Source organism: Dendroctonus ponderosae, unplaced genomic scaffold (genome assembly GCF_020466585.1).
Source record: "Dendroctonus ponderosae isolate FM_Combo_2020 unplaced genomic scaffold, Dpon_F_20191213v2 Dpon_F_20191213_124, whole genome shotgun sequence".
NCBI classification, from domain to species: domain Eukaryota; kingdom Metazoa; phylum Arthropoda; class Insecta; order Coleoptera; family Curculionidae; genus Dendroctonus; species Dendroctonus ponderosae.
This window is the reverse complement of record NW_026017359.1, coordinates 14,745-32,378: the sequence shown is the minus strand read 5'-3', so window position 1 is coordinate 32,378 and position 17,634 is coordinate 14,745. Positions and strand designations below refer to the sequence as shown.

The window sequence follows — 17,634 nt, the reverse complement described above, 5'->3', positions numbered from 1 at the left end:
GTATTTACTAAAAAACTCAGATTTCTTTGTGCTATTGCCATTTTAAATGTCTTCATAGGTGTAAAGTATTGTCCCGAGAGATTACACGACGTATAAGTCATGATAAAGATTTACAAATTGATGCGCTAACACGACGAGAAACCGATCTCAACCTAAAGATTATAAAATACCAAACAATAATTGATCAACTAACTGATCGTGAAAGTAACTCTGAAACCGGTTTGGGTCAAGAATTTGAAAAAAGTGAAGGTCGCATTGAAGGCGCGTTGTCAAGAGCTGATATTGATCATGGAGCAATGACATTTTCAACATTTGTGGATAACGGTAACTATTTATTTACCATGAAGTAATGAAAGTAATACCTCTCTAACGAGTATATGATAAAGTTTGCGGTCCAATCCTCAAGCAAGTGATGTAATTCGTCCCCACATTAGTTATTGAAGGATGCTACAAAATCCAAATAACATAAATTATTTATTTAAGAACGATACTATTTTTCGAGTGTTTCTTAATTATCTGGAGCTTAGAAGGTATATTAATAAAACTAAAAAACTTTGGAAATGGGGGCATCGAAAAAATATTTCTCGCTTTTTTCTCAAAAAGTTTGAACCACTCATCGTTTAAGCTGAAATTGGTCTCCCAAACCCGTCTAATAAATAACGAATACCAGCGTCAGTTTATATAAATATTTGTTAGTTTTCATAGCTTGCTCCAACGTTAAGTAAAAGTTAAGTGAATGCGACCCTACATTGCCTCGAATTTCATTAAATATTTCAGGAACATGGTAAAATGTGTGATTTAGTCAATCCGGAGATAACAACCTTTTTATCGAGCAATAAATAATCTGCTCGGTTTCTTCCTTTGACTAGACACGAGAATGTGTCAAACACAAAAACGAGACATTTTTTGAGAAGTACAATACTATTTCAACGTGCTCTAAAAAAATCTTTAAAATCTGTTAAAAATTGTCGCTTGCATTGCCTCCATAATTCATCAATTATTTTTACATATCTATTGAACAGATATCGAAAACATACAGACTGGCTTATTTTAAAAGAACCAGTCAAATATTTCTATTAAATTATAGCAACTACTGTAAAATCCGTTTCAGAATTTAATTATAAATGAAAAAGTATTAAGGTACATATGGGCAAAAATTGTATACATTTTTTCTTGGTCACTTTGTTAACAATTTTTTCCCTGTACTATTATTAGCTTGTGAATTATAGCCGACGACCTCTCTTGGTTGCTCATCCGGTACAATGAAATTTTAAGCATAAAGCGAACTTTATCGTTATTATTGCACAATTAGTTATTTTCGAAGTCATTACGTATTACTTTGATTACTTTTACAACTTTTTTTGTATCCAGGATACTACTAATTTAAAAAATAAGTTTCCCATAATTTTAGTTAATTAAAAAAATCTTTAATTATCCCAAACTAACAGATAATAATTTTACATCTATTCCCTTATTGATGTAAAATTTCAATACGTAACTTGCTTTACAATGCAATTTTTTTTTATAACTACATATCCATAGAAATATAATCTACATTACTCTACTAAAACATTAAAACGTAAGACCTTCCTTCATACTACATGTTTAAGCAGAAAAGAAACTGGAAAGTACATTCGCTGGTCTTACTAAAAGCGAAATTGGTACTGGTCAAGCTGATGATTTGAATTTTAACGGTTTTAAGATTGGAGCGCTTGTCTTAGTATGCTGGGACGAAGTGTATAAGAACTATACAATTTATCAGGTATGAAGTTTATATGGTAACACCTAGAAATCAACTTCAACAGGCTTTATTATTTTTAGCATTCAAAACAGTTGTATTTTTTACATTTTGATTCATTAGCAAATCTTGGATTGAATATAGTTAAAGGTCAACCAAACAAGACACGTTGCATTGGCCAGGTTATTGATAAAGAGTTATGTGAAACTTTGAAGGTAAGTCACCATATCTTGAAAGTTTGAATTTTGCGAAAATGTATTAAGCATCATCAAATTGAATAATAAAAAAGTGAAATAAACATTTAGAATATAGAGCAACTTATGTGGTAAAAGTAAATACAGGTTTTTGTCCATGCCACTAGTAACCACTGGATGCAAATCTTTTTATAGGCTCTAGAAACTCTAAAGCAAAACCGAATTGGATTTTTGAAATCGATTCATTACATGCCTCACAGCACGTCAAGTTTTCCAATGATTTTAAATTGAAAAAACGTGTTAATTTGTTTATCCTTATAAAAACCGGGTTAAATTTCGGATTTTCACTATTGAGGCTATTTTTTCTCACATATTTTCAGCTGCTGGATCGAATGGAACCATCAGTTTTGACATCGTCAAAAAATTAAATAAGCAAAAATACTTGGAAAACTAAAAAAATGAGTGAAAAAATACAATAAATTGGGCGAGAGCGACCGTAATCGGTAAATTTTGTTTCAAATTGTATATTTTTCCATGCTGCTGAATCCAGTGGTACGTTTATTTTTCGTCTGTGTGGTGATAAACAAAGTTATAAGCAACAACCGTCAAAAACCTTGCTGAACTCAGTTATCAACTTTACTCCTCTCTCAGCTGCATCATTCGCACTGAGATTTTAAACTATTTCTAACCCAGAGCATATTCTCTGTATTTTTCCAATTTTGTTGGATCTTTTGTCAAAAACACTTGATTAATTTTAAATTAATTCAATTAATCTTATCTTTAGAGCTTGGCACATTTGACTGCTGAGCTGGACAAGCTTTTATTCATTTAAAATAGCATCAAAAAATGCTAATAAAGCTTTCCGGTGTCATAATTGGAATTTGTCGCAGAGTCGGATATCTTTCGTCAATAAGTTTATAATTATACAAGCATTTCAGTGCATGAGCAGCAAATATTCCAATTCCTTTTTGCGCGAGTTTCTAGAGCTTACATTGAAAATTTTCATCTCGGGCGAAAGAAAATCCCCGAAGAAAAAAAAAATAACGCCCGGTCTACTGTCGAATTGCATGCAATTATTGGTTCAAACTATACATTTTTGTAAGTCATTTTGTATTGCGCACGAATTACATGCAATAGAACCTTTAATTTTTATGAGTTCTTCAGCTGCAAGTATAGTGTTTTTATGGAGATATTTGAAATTGTTCTATTGGCCTAATGCCAATATTGTATGAACTGGAAATATTTTTATGGATGGAGACATCGGCATTCAATCTCTTTGTAATCCATTATTTATTGTTTTTCGAAAGGTTTGCAGCCCGGTAGTTAACGCTTAAAGACACGTTAGTAGTATTATTTTCTGCTGATGATAAAAATGCCACAAAAACACAATTTCAATGTTGTTAATTTCGTTATTTCATTCAGCATTAAAGAGTTGACAGAGTTGCGCAATAAAGTCCTGAGAAGTATAGAATTTATATAAAAAGCTATGCTTAATATTCCAATTATTAACATATTTTGTAATAACCACTTTATTTGAATTCTGAATGTAAAATTTCAAATTTTCCTTTAACTTCACACTCAAATTGATGTTCCAGGAGACAAACCGCTTAAACATTCCTAAAGGGACCAAGTTTTTTTTGGTTAAAGTAAAACCGGTCAATGCCATACCTGAAAAAGCGAATTACCCTTCGCTCGAAAAAGGTGCAGAATGCTCAGAGACTGCAACCGGTTGCAATCAAACAGTTTCATTAGGCCTAGATGCAACATGTAAACTGCCTGATGAAGTGATTTTAAGTGATATCGAAAAGCAATTGGAACAGGATAGTGCAATTGTGGATAGAATTGAGCAGGCTTCTATTACAATAAATGACAGTGAGCGGTAAGTTGGGATGTTTTACTTAAATTATATTTTTTATTATGTTATTTTTGTTGTTTGCATTTGATTAAAACTAAATAAGCAAGCAAACAAATTTTTTATTAAAGAAACCAATCGTTTGTATCAACATTCAAGGGTTTGTTCAAAACTATTTTCTAGTGCTGTAGTTATATTAAAATGCTTGCTAATTAGCCAACATTATGAGTAGTAGTACCTAGAAGTAGTGTTCGATTTAGACAAGCCAAAGTAAAATAGACAAAAAAACTGTTAGTGGTTCATCGCCTGTTTGAGAAAGACCATTAAAAAAATTGATACCCTGTATTTCTGATTCCGTACACTTTTTTTCGAAGAGAGCGAGAATTAACTGCTTGGGCAATAGAAGAAATATATGGATTATTTGCTACTTATTTGCTAAGTTTTATCCCTTTAAATCTGAAGCGCAAAGAAACGTAGACAGAAGTAACCTTGGATTATTTTAGTCACCGATTATTATCGAGTTCAACGTGATTTATTTATTATAAAGAAAATGTCTTTCTATATCCCAAACTTCTACCATGCCAGGCATTGGTACGTAGCTCTCACTACTATAAGCTAAATGAAGTTAAGGGTATCCATTGAATAATAATGCTGCCAATATGGAAATTTAATTATTTATTTACAGGTCGGATGTCGATAGTACTTTGGGGCAACCGCACTTTTCAGAACTTGGAGCTTCGCAGCCTCCATTTGAAAGACGCAGTAATTCTGAATCTGAGGAAATCGAGTTGCTAAAAAGAGACAATCAGCAGCTCAAAGATCAGCTCGCTAGTTTCACTGGCGAGAAAAGTGCGTTGATGACAACATCTGTGGCTGTGTATGAAGGTATTTTGAAAAGTCCTTATTTAAATTCGTTTTTGATATTTCCATTGGGTCGGTTGAAAGTTGATATCAAATGAACCGATTGATAAAGTCGGCACCAAAAGATTCGCTATTAGTAACACAACTGCCATCGTAGACGTGAATGAAAGCAAGCTTCCATGTACAATGCCAATTGAACTCTAGATGTTTGATGTGACCGAGTCCATCCAGTGTTTTTCATGTCAAATTCTTGATAATAGCTATTATCCACTCTGTTCACCATTATACGATTTTTGTCTGTTCATGAGTTAACAATTAGTAAAGGTATAATTAGTATAGGTATATATAATAGGGCTTAAAAGTATGGGACGACACACACACAAAAATTGTAATAGGAAAAACGGGTGGAAACGGTCTGGCTCCGAATTTTCGAAACCGGGGAACGGCGTTCTCATGCAAGAAGTAGGCGGGGCTCTCAAGCGACTAAGTATTCATTAAAATACTCACATCAGCGATGTGATCGTTCTCTTGAACTTGAGAGTTGCAACCCTGGAAGTTTGAAACTCTGCAGTCTGGTCATGTTGCTGAGCAGTTCGTTCGCTAGGATATTTGGATGGTCTTTTGTACAATCCTGGTATTTCGTGGAAAACCTGACACTTTGGAACAGTAGTGAGTCGGAAATTTGCAATGAAGATTATTTTAGTGCGGTTTTTGTAACTGTTTGAATAGTAGAAAAAACATCTTCGAAATCGTGAAAATATAATGGGCAATTTAACACCTCATGTGCTCTTAACAGAATTGATTCCGAACTAGTAATCCGTATCTGTAAGTAATTCAATCTGAGTTACGGATTGAGTTTATTTCAATAAAATATATCGACAATAATACAAATTAACAATGTGTATGTAGTCAGTTTTGTGATTTCTCCCAGATATAATGTCTACATATTTCGTATTAATTAGGAAAAATGGATGCAGCTACAAGCCCCTTAGAAGCTTTTCCAGCAATACCAGATATGAGCAGAAGTGAAACATCAACTCGTCCACATCGGTTAAGTATTGATAGTTGCAAAATAGGAGATGTCGTATTATTGCTGTGGGATCCAGTACATGAAAACTTTAAAATATTGCAGGTAAGGTTATCTAATCGAAAAAGTAAACATGAAATTAATAATGCCGTTTGTTTCAGGAGTCTAAACATACATATTTTCCCCATTCAGATTGTTTAGAAAAGCTTGGGTTATTAGTCACGGAAGGTAAACCAAATAAATTGTACTGCCTGGGAGAAGTAGTAGATAGGGAATATTGCCAAACAAGAAAGGTAAGAATAATTACATTATTATTCGAATACAGACATAAATCTTAAAGTGGAATTAATAGCTCTGGAACCATGAAATTTGGGTTTTATAAGTAGTCGAAGAAGCCCTTAATGTAATTTTGGTCGGTTTGTTTATATATAATGTTGAATATACAGGGCGATTATTAACAAAGGAGAGTCCGTTCGTACGACGTCGTACGAACTGACAGATCTCCAACCAATAGAAACACTTTCGTATAAACGGATGCATGGGACATAGGTTTGACCCATCCTTAAAAATGTCAAATTTTACGAAGTAAGCACTAGGCGTTATAACATTTGCCAAACCATGATCGGTTTATTTCCATTTTCTGTCTTCGGAGTGGCGTTATCTGAAGGCCACTGGTAAATCGTATGATCATTTTAGTAACAAGTTCCTATAACTCGTCCCGCTAATTTTTGTTCTAGAATTACCGCGTGAAGTGTTGGTCGCACCATTTCCTGGTACCTTGTATATAGAAATAAGTTTCAGAGTTATTGTATTTTTATTCTCCAATCCCAAGACATTAATGACTTTCGATTATTGAGTTTCTTGTACTCCCTCAGTATTTTATCGTTCTATAAAAAAAGCAAGTAGCGTCTAAATTTCACGTCTAATTTATTGTCTATCTATCTTTCTCTAATTTCTTATAGCCATAATTATAGAATCCATACCCGGTTCTAACTAAAGAGCTGCTGTACGCACAACCAAGGAAGATAGTGCCACAACGAATTTATAAATTTTGATTTGTTACGCGGTATTTTGTCTTTATGCCCCATGCAATTGAGAAGAAAGTACATATTTTGAATTATATTCGTACCGCATGCAACCACACAATGAAAATTGTTAGYGGTTATTAATGCGATTGCGTGAAATCAGTGAACATATTCTCAAGAATAGAGCGGGTCGTCCAAAATCTTATGTCGAATCTTAGTGTGAGTAGCAGAAAATACACGAATTAGCTCTAAACGCTTACGACTTGGCGAAACAATCAAATTTGAGATCAAGGAAACTTTCACTCAGTTATAGAAGGAMATTTCKATTTAAAAGTGTTGACTAAAAATAACCAAACAGCATAGAGTGCATAGCGCCCCATAGCACATGCCTTGAAGATTAAATTTGAATTTMTTACCACCAACAACTCASTATTTCAACTTTTTGCGCCATTTAATTAAATTGTATAAATTGTAGAATAAATTTGAAATTTAAATAGGAACTTTAATCGTYCGTATCATCTTAATCGAACAATATTTTACATGTTTGGTTAGATCGYATTATTTTGACATCCAGAGTCTGCAATTACACCGTGACGTATTCATTATGGACCACTCTGCATATTTAGGTATAAGTGAGGTGACGTAGTAAAATTGAAGCACACGATATATATTTTCCTGATAAAAAATAAATTCTAATTAAATTCAAATAATTTTAATTGCCAAAATATTTAAAAAAAATAGACAATTGCATTCGTTCATTTAAATCCGATGTGCGTTTTACTTAGTATCTTTTAGTAAAAAAAATCATTAAGTAAAACTTTCCTGGTACTTTTCAGAGTGAGAATCGTTACAAAGTTCCAAAAGGAGCTAAATTCTTCCGAGTTAAGTTGAAACCGATATCTGCTGCTCATCGTGAGGCTGCGGATCTATCTCAATCCGTTTATTTACCGAAACAAGCTTCTGCAATGTCAACCAGTCATTCAGTAGCAACAACATTCGGACCACTTGTAGAAGAAACACAATGCCAATTCAATTTCGCTGAAATGTCAGTTATGACGTTTGGGTCCATTGACAATGTGGGAGATCGTCCATGCCCATCAGAAACTGTCGAAATACCGTCAAGTGATGACCGTGGCTTGTCTGAATTGCCGGCAGAAAATCCTACTGCTGACACGAATGAAAAGCCTTTCGCCGAGGACAGCGGAATTCAAGAGGTTTTTCCTGGACTAGGAGACATTGATGGGTAGGTTAAGTTTTTTTTATTTTGTGTTAATTTTATTTTTTAAAGTCGGTCAATGGGGCTAACAATATTCATTATTTTTACTGTTGTGAATTAATTGGACTGCAGTAATTTGCTATGAGCAGAAAATATAACTTTTAAAATTGCAGCCAAGTATCGGTTAGTTTCCAGTTTAAATCTTCCTCGATCATTTAAAATATGAAGATAACTGTCAGTGTTTGTTATTATCTGCCTGAATCATGATGCAGCATTGCTAACAATAGTATATCTAACCGTTATGCACGAAAACTAAATAACTCAATTTTTTACAAATTTACAATGTAGACAGTAGTTGGTACGGTAACACATAGTTTTTATTTTTATTGGAATGCTGGTATAATTACAATGACTTCAGCGGCAGAGGTTTTCTAACTGTCCATTTTTAGAATAATACATTCAAGGAACCAATAAATGTCTACATATAAAGGGTTTTCCAATAAGGAGTTTCATTTTGATATTAAAAGAACTAGTATTTTTTAAGAGATATTAATGAATGTTTATTTCGTTGTAAAGAGGAAGATATGCCACTAACATTTGAAAACGATATTAGCCAAATGGCCACCATGGCTCCGCTTGCAGCACCATATTCATCTCATGAAATTTTCGATGAGCAATTGACATTTGCGGCTGTATGTTCTCGATAACTTCACCAATTCGATCTTTAAAGCCTGAGTTCTTGTGTTAACTGAACTTTAAAAGCTTTAAGACTTAAGTCTTTATGCGAAATACGGTGTAAGGTCGTTTGTGGAATGTCTAATTCCAAAGATCGACAATCCTGGGTTTTCTTCAACACTACAGACTACAATTCGTTAATTCGGCCGTTAATTCCTTCAATGCTTTTGGTTACTTCACATAGATAATATCTTTCGATAAACCAGTCTGCAACTATTGTTAGCTCTCACACTCTCTGTTCCGAAAGAGCATCCCTAGCATTCATTTTAGTTCTGATAAAGCTAAAGTTGTCTTCTTGCTCGCATTCTTCTCTTCTGCTTCGTGGATCAAGGATCATATTTTTAATCTTACCTATGGGAGAAGGTTTGGTTTCGTTTTTTCCTTCTCRWCGCCATTTCGACTGGTTCAAACAGTCGTATCTGAAACACGCGGAAGCATGTCTGATTCTCGGAWCTTCAAGTACCGAAATTACTTTTCCCGACTTGGTTAAATGCGGGTCTATAGAACAAGCGCCGAAGTGTCCGATTGCAAATCATCAACATAACACGWCTAAAGAACCAATTACTGAACMTGCCACTGTTAAACKGACATTTTTTTGTTTCACCCAAATGATTACTTCCCTATTATCATTCGGAAAAGATTTAAAGCAGAATATGTGATGTGAATTTATCAAGCAATTTAGATTCAARCTTAGAAATCTTCCTAGATGTCAAATTTGACATTATTGACGGCATCTTTSTTGATCACCTGGTGGAAAGTACACAGCTTCGCCACTTTTTTCGATAGCGAAAGAATAACTTTTAACTATTATATGACAATGACAATTTACCTTTYCTCCCATCATTCAATTAAATTTGCTTCATCCAGTGTGGAAAGGAAGAACTTTTGCCACGCACTCTTCTGACAGCTCAACTGTTTCTGCCAACTGTGTCTCTGACTGTCGGCAGACAGTTTTTTTGACAACATTTTTAAAGCCGTTTTTTTTCAAAACTTACAATTACCTTTACTTTTAATTACAATTACTTTTAATTACATTACGGTACACGAGACGAAAGTTGAAGGGCCGCCACTGCATGAATGACCAACTTCACGCAGTGGCATAAGTTCGACTTTCGTCGCTTGTACCGTAATGTAATTTATTCACACCATCGGATAGTTGGTCGATTTTAGAAATATATAATAATATAATTACATACTCTTTGAGTTGACGGTTCTTGACAAATGAACTAATAGATTCTCTGAATTTCGTTTATTTTGTTTAGTGTCATCCAATTTTCTACGTCCTTATTACCTATCCAAAAAATCTTATAGCAGTATCTATAATAAAATTTATAAAGGAATTTAGGTCCGAATTTAGAAATATATTCAGATGTCAAATTTGACAGTTTTAACGTCAAATTGATTTAAAGGCAGAAATCTGTAACTATAATAATCTGGACGTAGTAAATTGGGGAGACACTTAAAAATAATAATCGAATATCCGATGGTGTGAAAATATAAAATATTTATATTTCCATTAAACAAAAATCAATATGGCTGCAAAACTATCAAATTCGACATCTGACAAGATTTTTAGGCTCGGACATAAATTCCTTGATAAATTCTATTATAGATGCTGCTTTATAACTTTTCAAGAGGGAAATAGGAAGTAGTTATTTGGGTGTATCTGGACAGTAGATAGCCGATTGGATTCAATGAGCAATGAAGTATTTTAGTTTGGTAAGTTGGGCATGCTTCCAGAATAGTTATTCGCGAGTTCAAAAGTCCAGACGTCCCCTGGTGGTTAAAATTATAACCACAAGTTAAGTAGTAATTTGATACTTGTTTTGTTGACAATGATGTTTACATYTGATTGTAATTTGCTTTTTTTGGTTCTAAWCAATTTTTGCAAGCTTTTTAAATAAATAGAAACATATCGAAAAGTGTGTAGGTATTGTTTTATGTTATAAATGCCATCAACTCCAATAAATAAACAAGTCTCAACTKTCACTCKACAACGAGTAATTTGACSKTTCGCAGCTCCACCATCGGTAGTTGAACTCGCGAAAATTATCAATRWCCAGTTAGATARTAGCATGTGGTGTGGCGAAATGACCKTGTTTGATATGGTTTGTTCAATTACTGATTTCGTTCTGTGAAAATACGTTTCTCTATTGTTTGCCTAAACTTTGGAAGCCATACTGACGCCAGGCAATGACGAAATGTGCCTGTAAAACTATTGTTTAACAGAAAAATGTTTTAGAATTCACAGGAGGATTAAATCCCAAAGTTTGGAGTGTTTGAGGTCTAACACTACAGAAACATACACTTCACCAAGAAGATCTGACTGGTTAGAATATTATTTACGCAAGAAAAACGGGCATAATTTTTATGCTTACAGTATAATAATAATAATATTTATAATATTTATGCTCATTGCTACAGTTGTTTTAAAGAGCAGCTTTGAATACATATTCTAGTGTTTGTTCCAACTCACTTGTAAATCGTCTTTAACACGCTTAGAAGGCGCTTTAAGGAATGCAAACTAAAGCCTTAGTGGAATGTTTGTGATTAAGTTTGGAAATAAATTTTCTAATATGGCACTGATTGTTATACTCTAGTTTGTAAACACCAATCATTTGCATTGGCCATCATGCATTGATTTTGGGTTCGCTCAAAGCATTTGGAGTTGAGCCAGGAATTGTTACTTAAGTGTTAAGCTTTAGCTTAATGTGCCGACTTTTTCTTCTGGGGACTCTTACTTCTCAATCGTAATTGCAGCTTTGTCCAAACGGGACACAATGTGGTTTCACAACATCGGTTGCCTGCTGCTGTTTGTATTTATACTTTGAAAAGTATATCGAAACACTAACATTAGCATTTCGGAAACTGTAAGGGCACCCGCAAACGAGCGACTGTTGTAGCGCGACAGTTTTAACGCTGAAAATGGAACTCCTTATTTTAAATACACGCACGACTTTCTGTAGACGCTGCTTTAAGTTTAGTCGATCTTTGACGATGCGTCCCGACGTTCGCGGGACGCAATTTTGGTTGCACGCCCGATCGGTTGGACATCTGACGCACGCGCATTTTAATGTTGTTGGGCGATGCGGTGGGAATTTGTCGGAGATGGGAGTAAGCATCTCCGAACAATCGCCAAACCTATTTTGTGAGCGAAAGTTTACAACTTCTCGTGTTTTTTGTACTATTTCTGTTTTAAATATTTAGATAACGATCTCGATGTATTGTACAGTGTTATATTATAATTCGATCTTGGAACTAGATTTGAACATACTACAAAGGTACGTAAAGGAAACATCAACAAGCGTGATATGCAATTCAAATAATAATTTTATTATTTTCATAGGTATATTCGAGATATGGAAAATACCTTAGAGAATTTTACTGAAGCCGATTTTAGAAAACACTTTCTTTCCTCAATGGAAATTGTGCAAAATGTTTTGTTGCCATTAATCAATCGCCAGGAACAAATCACAAATCGACGCCTGCCTGTTCTTTTGATAATAGATATTTTTAATTAATTTTATTCTGAGCTCCTACTTGGTGATAAAAATTCAAGCTTGTATGTATGAAGTGTTGTTGAAATAATATTAATAAACAAAGTTTTACTGCATTACATTTTTTTAATATTTAGAAAAGAAGTTTCGGAATTATTGGTTGGTTTTCTCAACATTAATAACGGCTGGCACCGCTAATATGTCTTCTAGGATAAAATTGTTATTTTGTGATTTATTTATACAATATCTCATCCTTCGAGGCCACTATCCGCAGTGGAAAGCCCTTATCTTTTCTGCATTTTACTGCGTTCCACCGCCGACTTTTAAAACGACTTCACGAACTAAATAAACATCAAGCAAAGCCGAAATTTTATCGGTAAATTAATAATATCACTGTAAATGTGGACGGCGAGGGTCACCAGAATAGTGATATTGCGCATGCTCATTCTATGGGAGAATCGTCGGCGATTCTACCTAATAAGAAACAGCTTTGCATCAGAACCCGTCGCTTTCGCGTCGACGTCGGCACGCTCGGCCAAATCACTCAAAACAATCTCCGAAGTTTCGAAGATCGACTAAACATACCGGCCTAGAAGTTGCTAGCGATTGTCGTCCTGTATCTAATTCACAGGACTGACAAAATTGTGGTACCCTCAGATAAATTTGTTTATATACTTAATTTGGCTTTGGCTGGAGAAATATGAGAGAAAAGTAAATTTTTATGAAATAGTTTTACTTTTTACCGGCCTAATTTGAAACGATATAAGTGTATCTACGTGTAATTTACTGGCACTCTACCATAGTCACTTTTGATCTTCAGCAAAATGGGGTACATATTCATTTTTCGTTTCAAATGTTTTGTCTTCCGTTCTGTTCTGTTCCTATACCTTCATCAAATTTATTGAATTAAATGCTTCAAAATTGCATGTATTATCTGTTTTTGTGTTAATAATCATGCCCTTGGGATATTGGGACATAACGTTCACAGTTCGTTCAGGTTCTTAAGGTAAGAACTTGAAGTATTGGAGAAAGAAACATCAGCTGTGATGTTTCTTCAACACTTGCGTAGTTCTTGAGTCTCGAATTATTTGCTTCATTTATAAATCGCCTTCACGTTTTTCAAAAAAATAATTTTATTAACTTTTATATGTACTTTTAAATATGTAGGTACTTTTAAACTCTTCACTCATTCTGCATTAGTTTATGTTTAAAAATCATTAATATTTCGTATATTTAAACGTTTTTTTCGATAACACAGACGCTTTCAATGCAATAATACCTTTGTCAATGAGAGTTTTGTTATGTTAGTAACAATAAGAAATAGCAACTTATTGCATTGGGGAACTTTAACAATATTACACGATTTGTTTACTTATAAATTTCTTGGTTTTGGTAGGTTTGAGGATGATTCGTGTAATGAAGTGATTGAACAAGCAACTTATAGCACAAACTGGTTTGAAGCAATGTTTCGAAGCATGTTTAGCAAATGAGTTCGTACAAAAAGTATGTATTTTTCCTTGGTTTTGATGCATTTTCGCATTGTAGATCAGCGGTCTAAACTAATACTCTTGTAATTCAATTAATAAGTGCTTACTCATTTTTATAACAATTAACATTTTTATGATTTCAAATGTTAACAAAGTTTCGCTTTAACGATTTTATGTGTCTCCAAACGTTACAAGTAATTGTGTTCTAACTAAACAGTATGCTCTTAAGTACTTGGTGAAAACTTGTTTTTGTTATGCGGCTAACCTTTTTTGGGTCGTCGATACAGGAATGGCAGCTTTTCAATATAAATATCACATGCATTATCTTAGATAAATACAAATATTTTCTTCAGTACTTTATTCGACCGCAAAAATATTTACAGATTTTTTTCGTATGCAGTTACTGCAATAAGCGAAACACGGTATCCAGTAAGGTATAATCAGTTTTATTTATATACGCTAACGCCATAACAATAAGTGCGGTACCAACTGTACATTTCACTTAACAACCAATTGCATAAATATTCATCTAGCAACGTTTTGAGGTTTTGATAATATTTTAGGAATTAGTCTCTACTGGCAATCAAATCACTTGTAACTGAACTGCTTAACAAAATAAACGTTAACGAGCCAAATTTGCTCTACATTTGAATCAGTATAAATTCTGATTGCTTAGAGCGATTTGGTTTCTACTTGAAGTGTTATTGAGCCCCATTTAAATTTTGTTCGTCAATCTTTCGGTAAAAATTAATCGCCTCAGATAAATTTTCTACTGGGTGATGAATGAAAAAAATGCAAAATTGCAAAAATTTTGGCATGCTGCTAGTTGGGCAATAAAGGTTTTACTTGGATCTCAACAACACAAGTCCAGAGGTAAATCAAATAGTCCGAGACGGGTTTTGTGTTTCACCATCTCTTTAATTTACAGGGTGCTCTCAAAAAATAAAATTTTCTCTTTTTGAGTCTTGTAGGGATAACTTTTCGGCTCTTGGGTAGATTTTCACAATCTTGAGCTCATGTGTTCAATTTCTTGATAATCGGAAAATGTTGACACGTTTTCACTTAGTATACCAGATTCTTATTTTCAAATTATCGACGTCGATGCGTGGAAATGAAAATATTAGAAACTTTGACAAAATAACAATAAAACGCTTAAAGTTAAAATGTTCAAACTGAGTTAACATTCAGTTATAATGTTCAAACGAATTTGGCATCAATTTTAAACCGCCTAAAATTTTTATTCGTTAAATAATGGGCGGTGAAATTGTGCGGCAAGCCTGAGAAATGTTGTTTTACATTTTCGTTTAATTTAAAACTTAATTGTGCAAAAAAACTATTTTTAGTAACAAACTTAGTACTGACAAACTTTACTAATATTTACTTAAATGTTCGCGTAGAAAGAAATTTATTGGAATCAAGTCCGGAGCATAAAATAATACTTTTGTTGTCGCTTTTCCTTTCGGATTCCTACGTGCTATTTAAGAAATTGGTGAAAATTTGGGCGCTATGTAGAGGAGATTGGTCTTGCTAGAATACCTTGGACAGAAGGAGCTTTATTCGTATCTTTAACACGTCCTGGCAAATCTAACTCGGTGTATTTTTACATATTTTTTACTCAGTTTTAGAAGATATTTAAGGTGGCCCGTTTTGAAATATGTTGAATTTAGATGTGTCTATAGACAAACCTGTTTTTCTTATAAATTAATGTTAGTCTTCAATATTTTCATGCTACCGCAGTAAATTCAATATAACAACAAACAACAAACGCATGGAAAATATCAGATTATATTTGATATTTTAACCATATTTGAAATTTTATTTCATTGTAAAGCGTTTGGTTACTTATTAATATCTGGGATTTTTTTTACTCTTCACGTTTTTGAAATATCACGGACCTAAACTTCGATAGCTGGCCTGGCAGAATGTGAATGGCGGTCGACATGGTTAAAGAGTCTCGACTGAATTGTTGAAAATTTTTCTTGTTGGAGACTGAGACTGTTCAAATTATTTTTATTAGTTCAATTAGGTAAGATAGTTCTGGAAGGGTTGATCAAATTTGTCACTTAACAGTTGAAAAATCGGGGTTGTTTAGGATACTGCTTTGGAGCAAATATTTTGAGATTTAAAACGTTGACTGTCACGGCAATTTAAAAAAATCTGGCCAAAAATGACTATTTTATTTGATAACATTATATTATTAAAAACTCTAATTCTAGTGCATAGTTATCGTCAAAAAGCATAAAAAAGATCTTCCTTGCATATAAAGATATACATATATAGACAATGCTCACAACATTTTCCAAAAAGAAACTTCTTGCCATCTTAATGCCAATATATTTTGTCATATTGCAGTTTTATATCGGGCCTCAGATTTTAAGAAGCAACGGCCAATATACAGGGTGACTCAGCTTACAGTAGCAGGACTTTAACGATCGATGGAAAATCCAATTTTAAGTCGAAATTATCATACAACCATATATTGAAAACGGTTTCATTTTTGAGATACAGGCTGGCAAAGTTAACATTTAATTTTAATGTTTTTTAAATAATTCACGCAAATTTTTAAATTCTGTAATACGATTTTGTACTGTAGGACTTATCTCAATACCACATCCAATGGTGTCCAAGTTTTCGCCAAATTTAAAAGAGCACCACATGGCACTAACAGTTCATTTTTTAATAATAATAAGAAATATTGTTCTGCTTGTACGCAAACACTGCAGCGACTGGATCTGTTCACATATTCTTTAAACATCGTTTATTGCTTATGTGAATATTTCATGTGCATTATATACCGATTCAAACATCCGCTTATGGTTAAAATCATATGTATTAAGTATATGTGTTTTTTCAGATCGTTCAGACCGAAACTTTAATCAATTCATAAGACATACAGTGAGGTAGAGAATAATAACAGCATTGGTTTTTGTCCTCCGCTTTAATAGCCTTTGTGTAATTTAAGGTCGTGAGATAATTGTTTTCCAATAAAATGAAAGAAATATTCTCTTCTAATTTTAATAATTTTTTAGATAATTACTATTGCGGCTCTATTTTACTGCATTAATTTTTTAAATTTATGTGTAGAATTATGAATTTTAATTATGATTAATTGTCTTGACTGAAATCAGATTTATGTATGCTTGAAAGGACAGAAAAGGGCTAAAATTAAGAAATATTTTCATTTCGTTGGCGTTCTTGTAATATACTTTATTGTTCATGTTTGATATTAAATCAACCATACAATAATAATGCACAAATATTTACCTATTATTTTTTTCATGTAATTGTTATTGATAATTTCTGCGGTGTTTCAATTGTTGTCAGCAGTAAAATATAGGAGTACAGGAAACAATAATTGTTATTAAAAATTGTTATATTAAAAAAAATCAGAAATTCAGTAGTGGGCCAATTTATATTTTAAGATTGTAAACTTATTTAATTTAGTATACTCAATGACTGTTCTCAATAGTTTATGTAAATAATTTGAGTATTCTTATCTTAGAGCCTTAGGATTAAATATGCAATAATTTATTAATTTAAACTGTGTAGGCTTTCACGGACGGTTAAATTGGAAGTTGAATTTATTAGATTGTTTCTGCTATGTGAAAGTGCTAAGAAAATCTGACGCGGAATATTGATTGAATTTAATGAGTCCGTTAAGCAGATCATAAGCAGCTTTGCCACTAAGTCTGTAAATATTGCAATATTAAATATACTTTTTGCCTTAAAAGGTCAAAATAATGCACTGTAATGATTATTGGTTTGCGATAAACAATACTTAAACTGAATCAAAATAGCGTAAACCATGATATCATCGGCTTGTTAGAACTGAAAATATTTTTACATTTTAGTGCCTGTAAATATAAGTCGTCAATTTTATATGTTACCAACGTAAAATTAATAAATATTCAAGAAATGTTTTGTCTTCTTTTCTTGTACTCTTAACGTATTATATGGATATTACTTAGTTAGTACTTTAACAAGTATATGGCAAACGAAAAT

The 17,634-nt window shown here is 33.2% G+C and overlaps 1 protein-coding gene across 7 annotated transcripts in view; it reads left to right on the top strand.

The window, feature by feature from the left end:
• LOC125503151 (RB1-inducible coiled-coil protein 1-like) overlaps positions 1-17,634 on the top strand; it is a 32,645-nt gene that overhangs the window by 11,137 nt on the left and 3,874 nt on the right. For 2 of the 7 annotated variants that reach the window (XM_048663133.1, XM_048663139.1), the window contains 9 exons: positions 59-324; positions 1,614-1,762; positions 1,822-1,953; positions 3,528-3,811; positions 4,470-4,669; positions 5,608-5,777; positions 5,834-5,965; positions 7,534-7,940; positions 10,891-11,230. In XM_048663133.1, coding sequence (XP_048519090.1) covers positions 59-324; positions 1,614-1,762; positions 1,822-1,953; positions 3,528-3,811; positions 4,470-4,669; positions 5,608-5,777; positions 5,834-5,965; positions 7,534-7,940; positions 10,891-11,107 — 1,957 coding nt within the window. In that variant the 3' untranslated portion in view covers positions 11,108-11,230. Of the gene's footprint in view, positions 1-58; positions 325-1,613; positions 1,763-1,821; positions 1,954-3,527; positions 3,812-4,469; positions 4,670-5,607; positions 5,778-5,833; positions 5,966-7,533; positions 7,941-10,890; positions 11,231-13,541; positions 13,649-15,984; positions 16,159-16,486; positions 17,550-17,634 lie in introns of those variants that run through there. The other 5 variants (XM_048663134.1, XM_048663136.1, XM_048663135.1 and 2 more) reach the window with 5 other exon arrangements.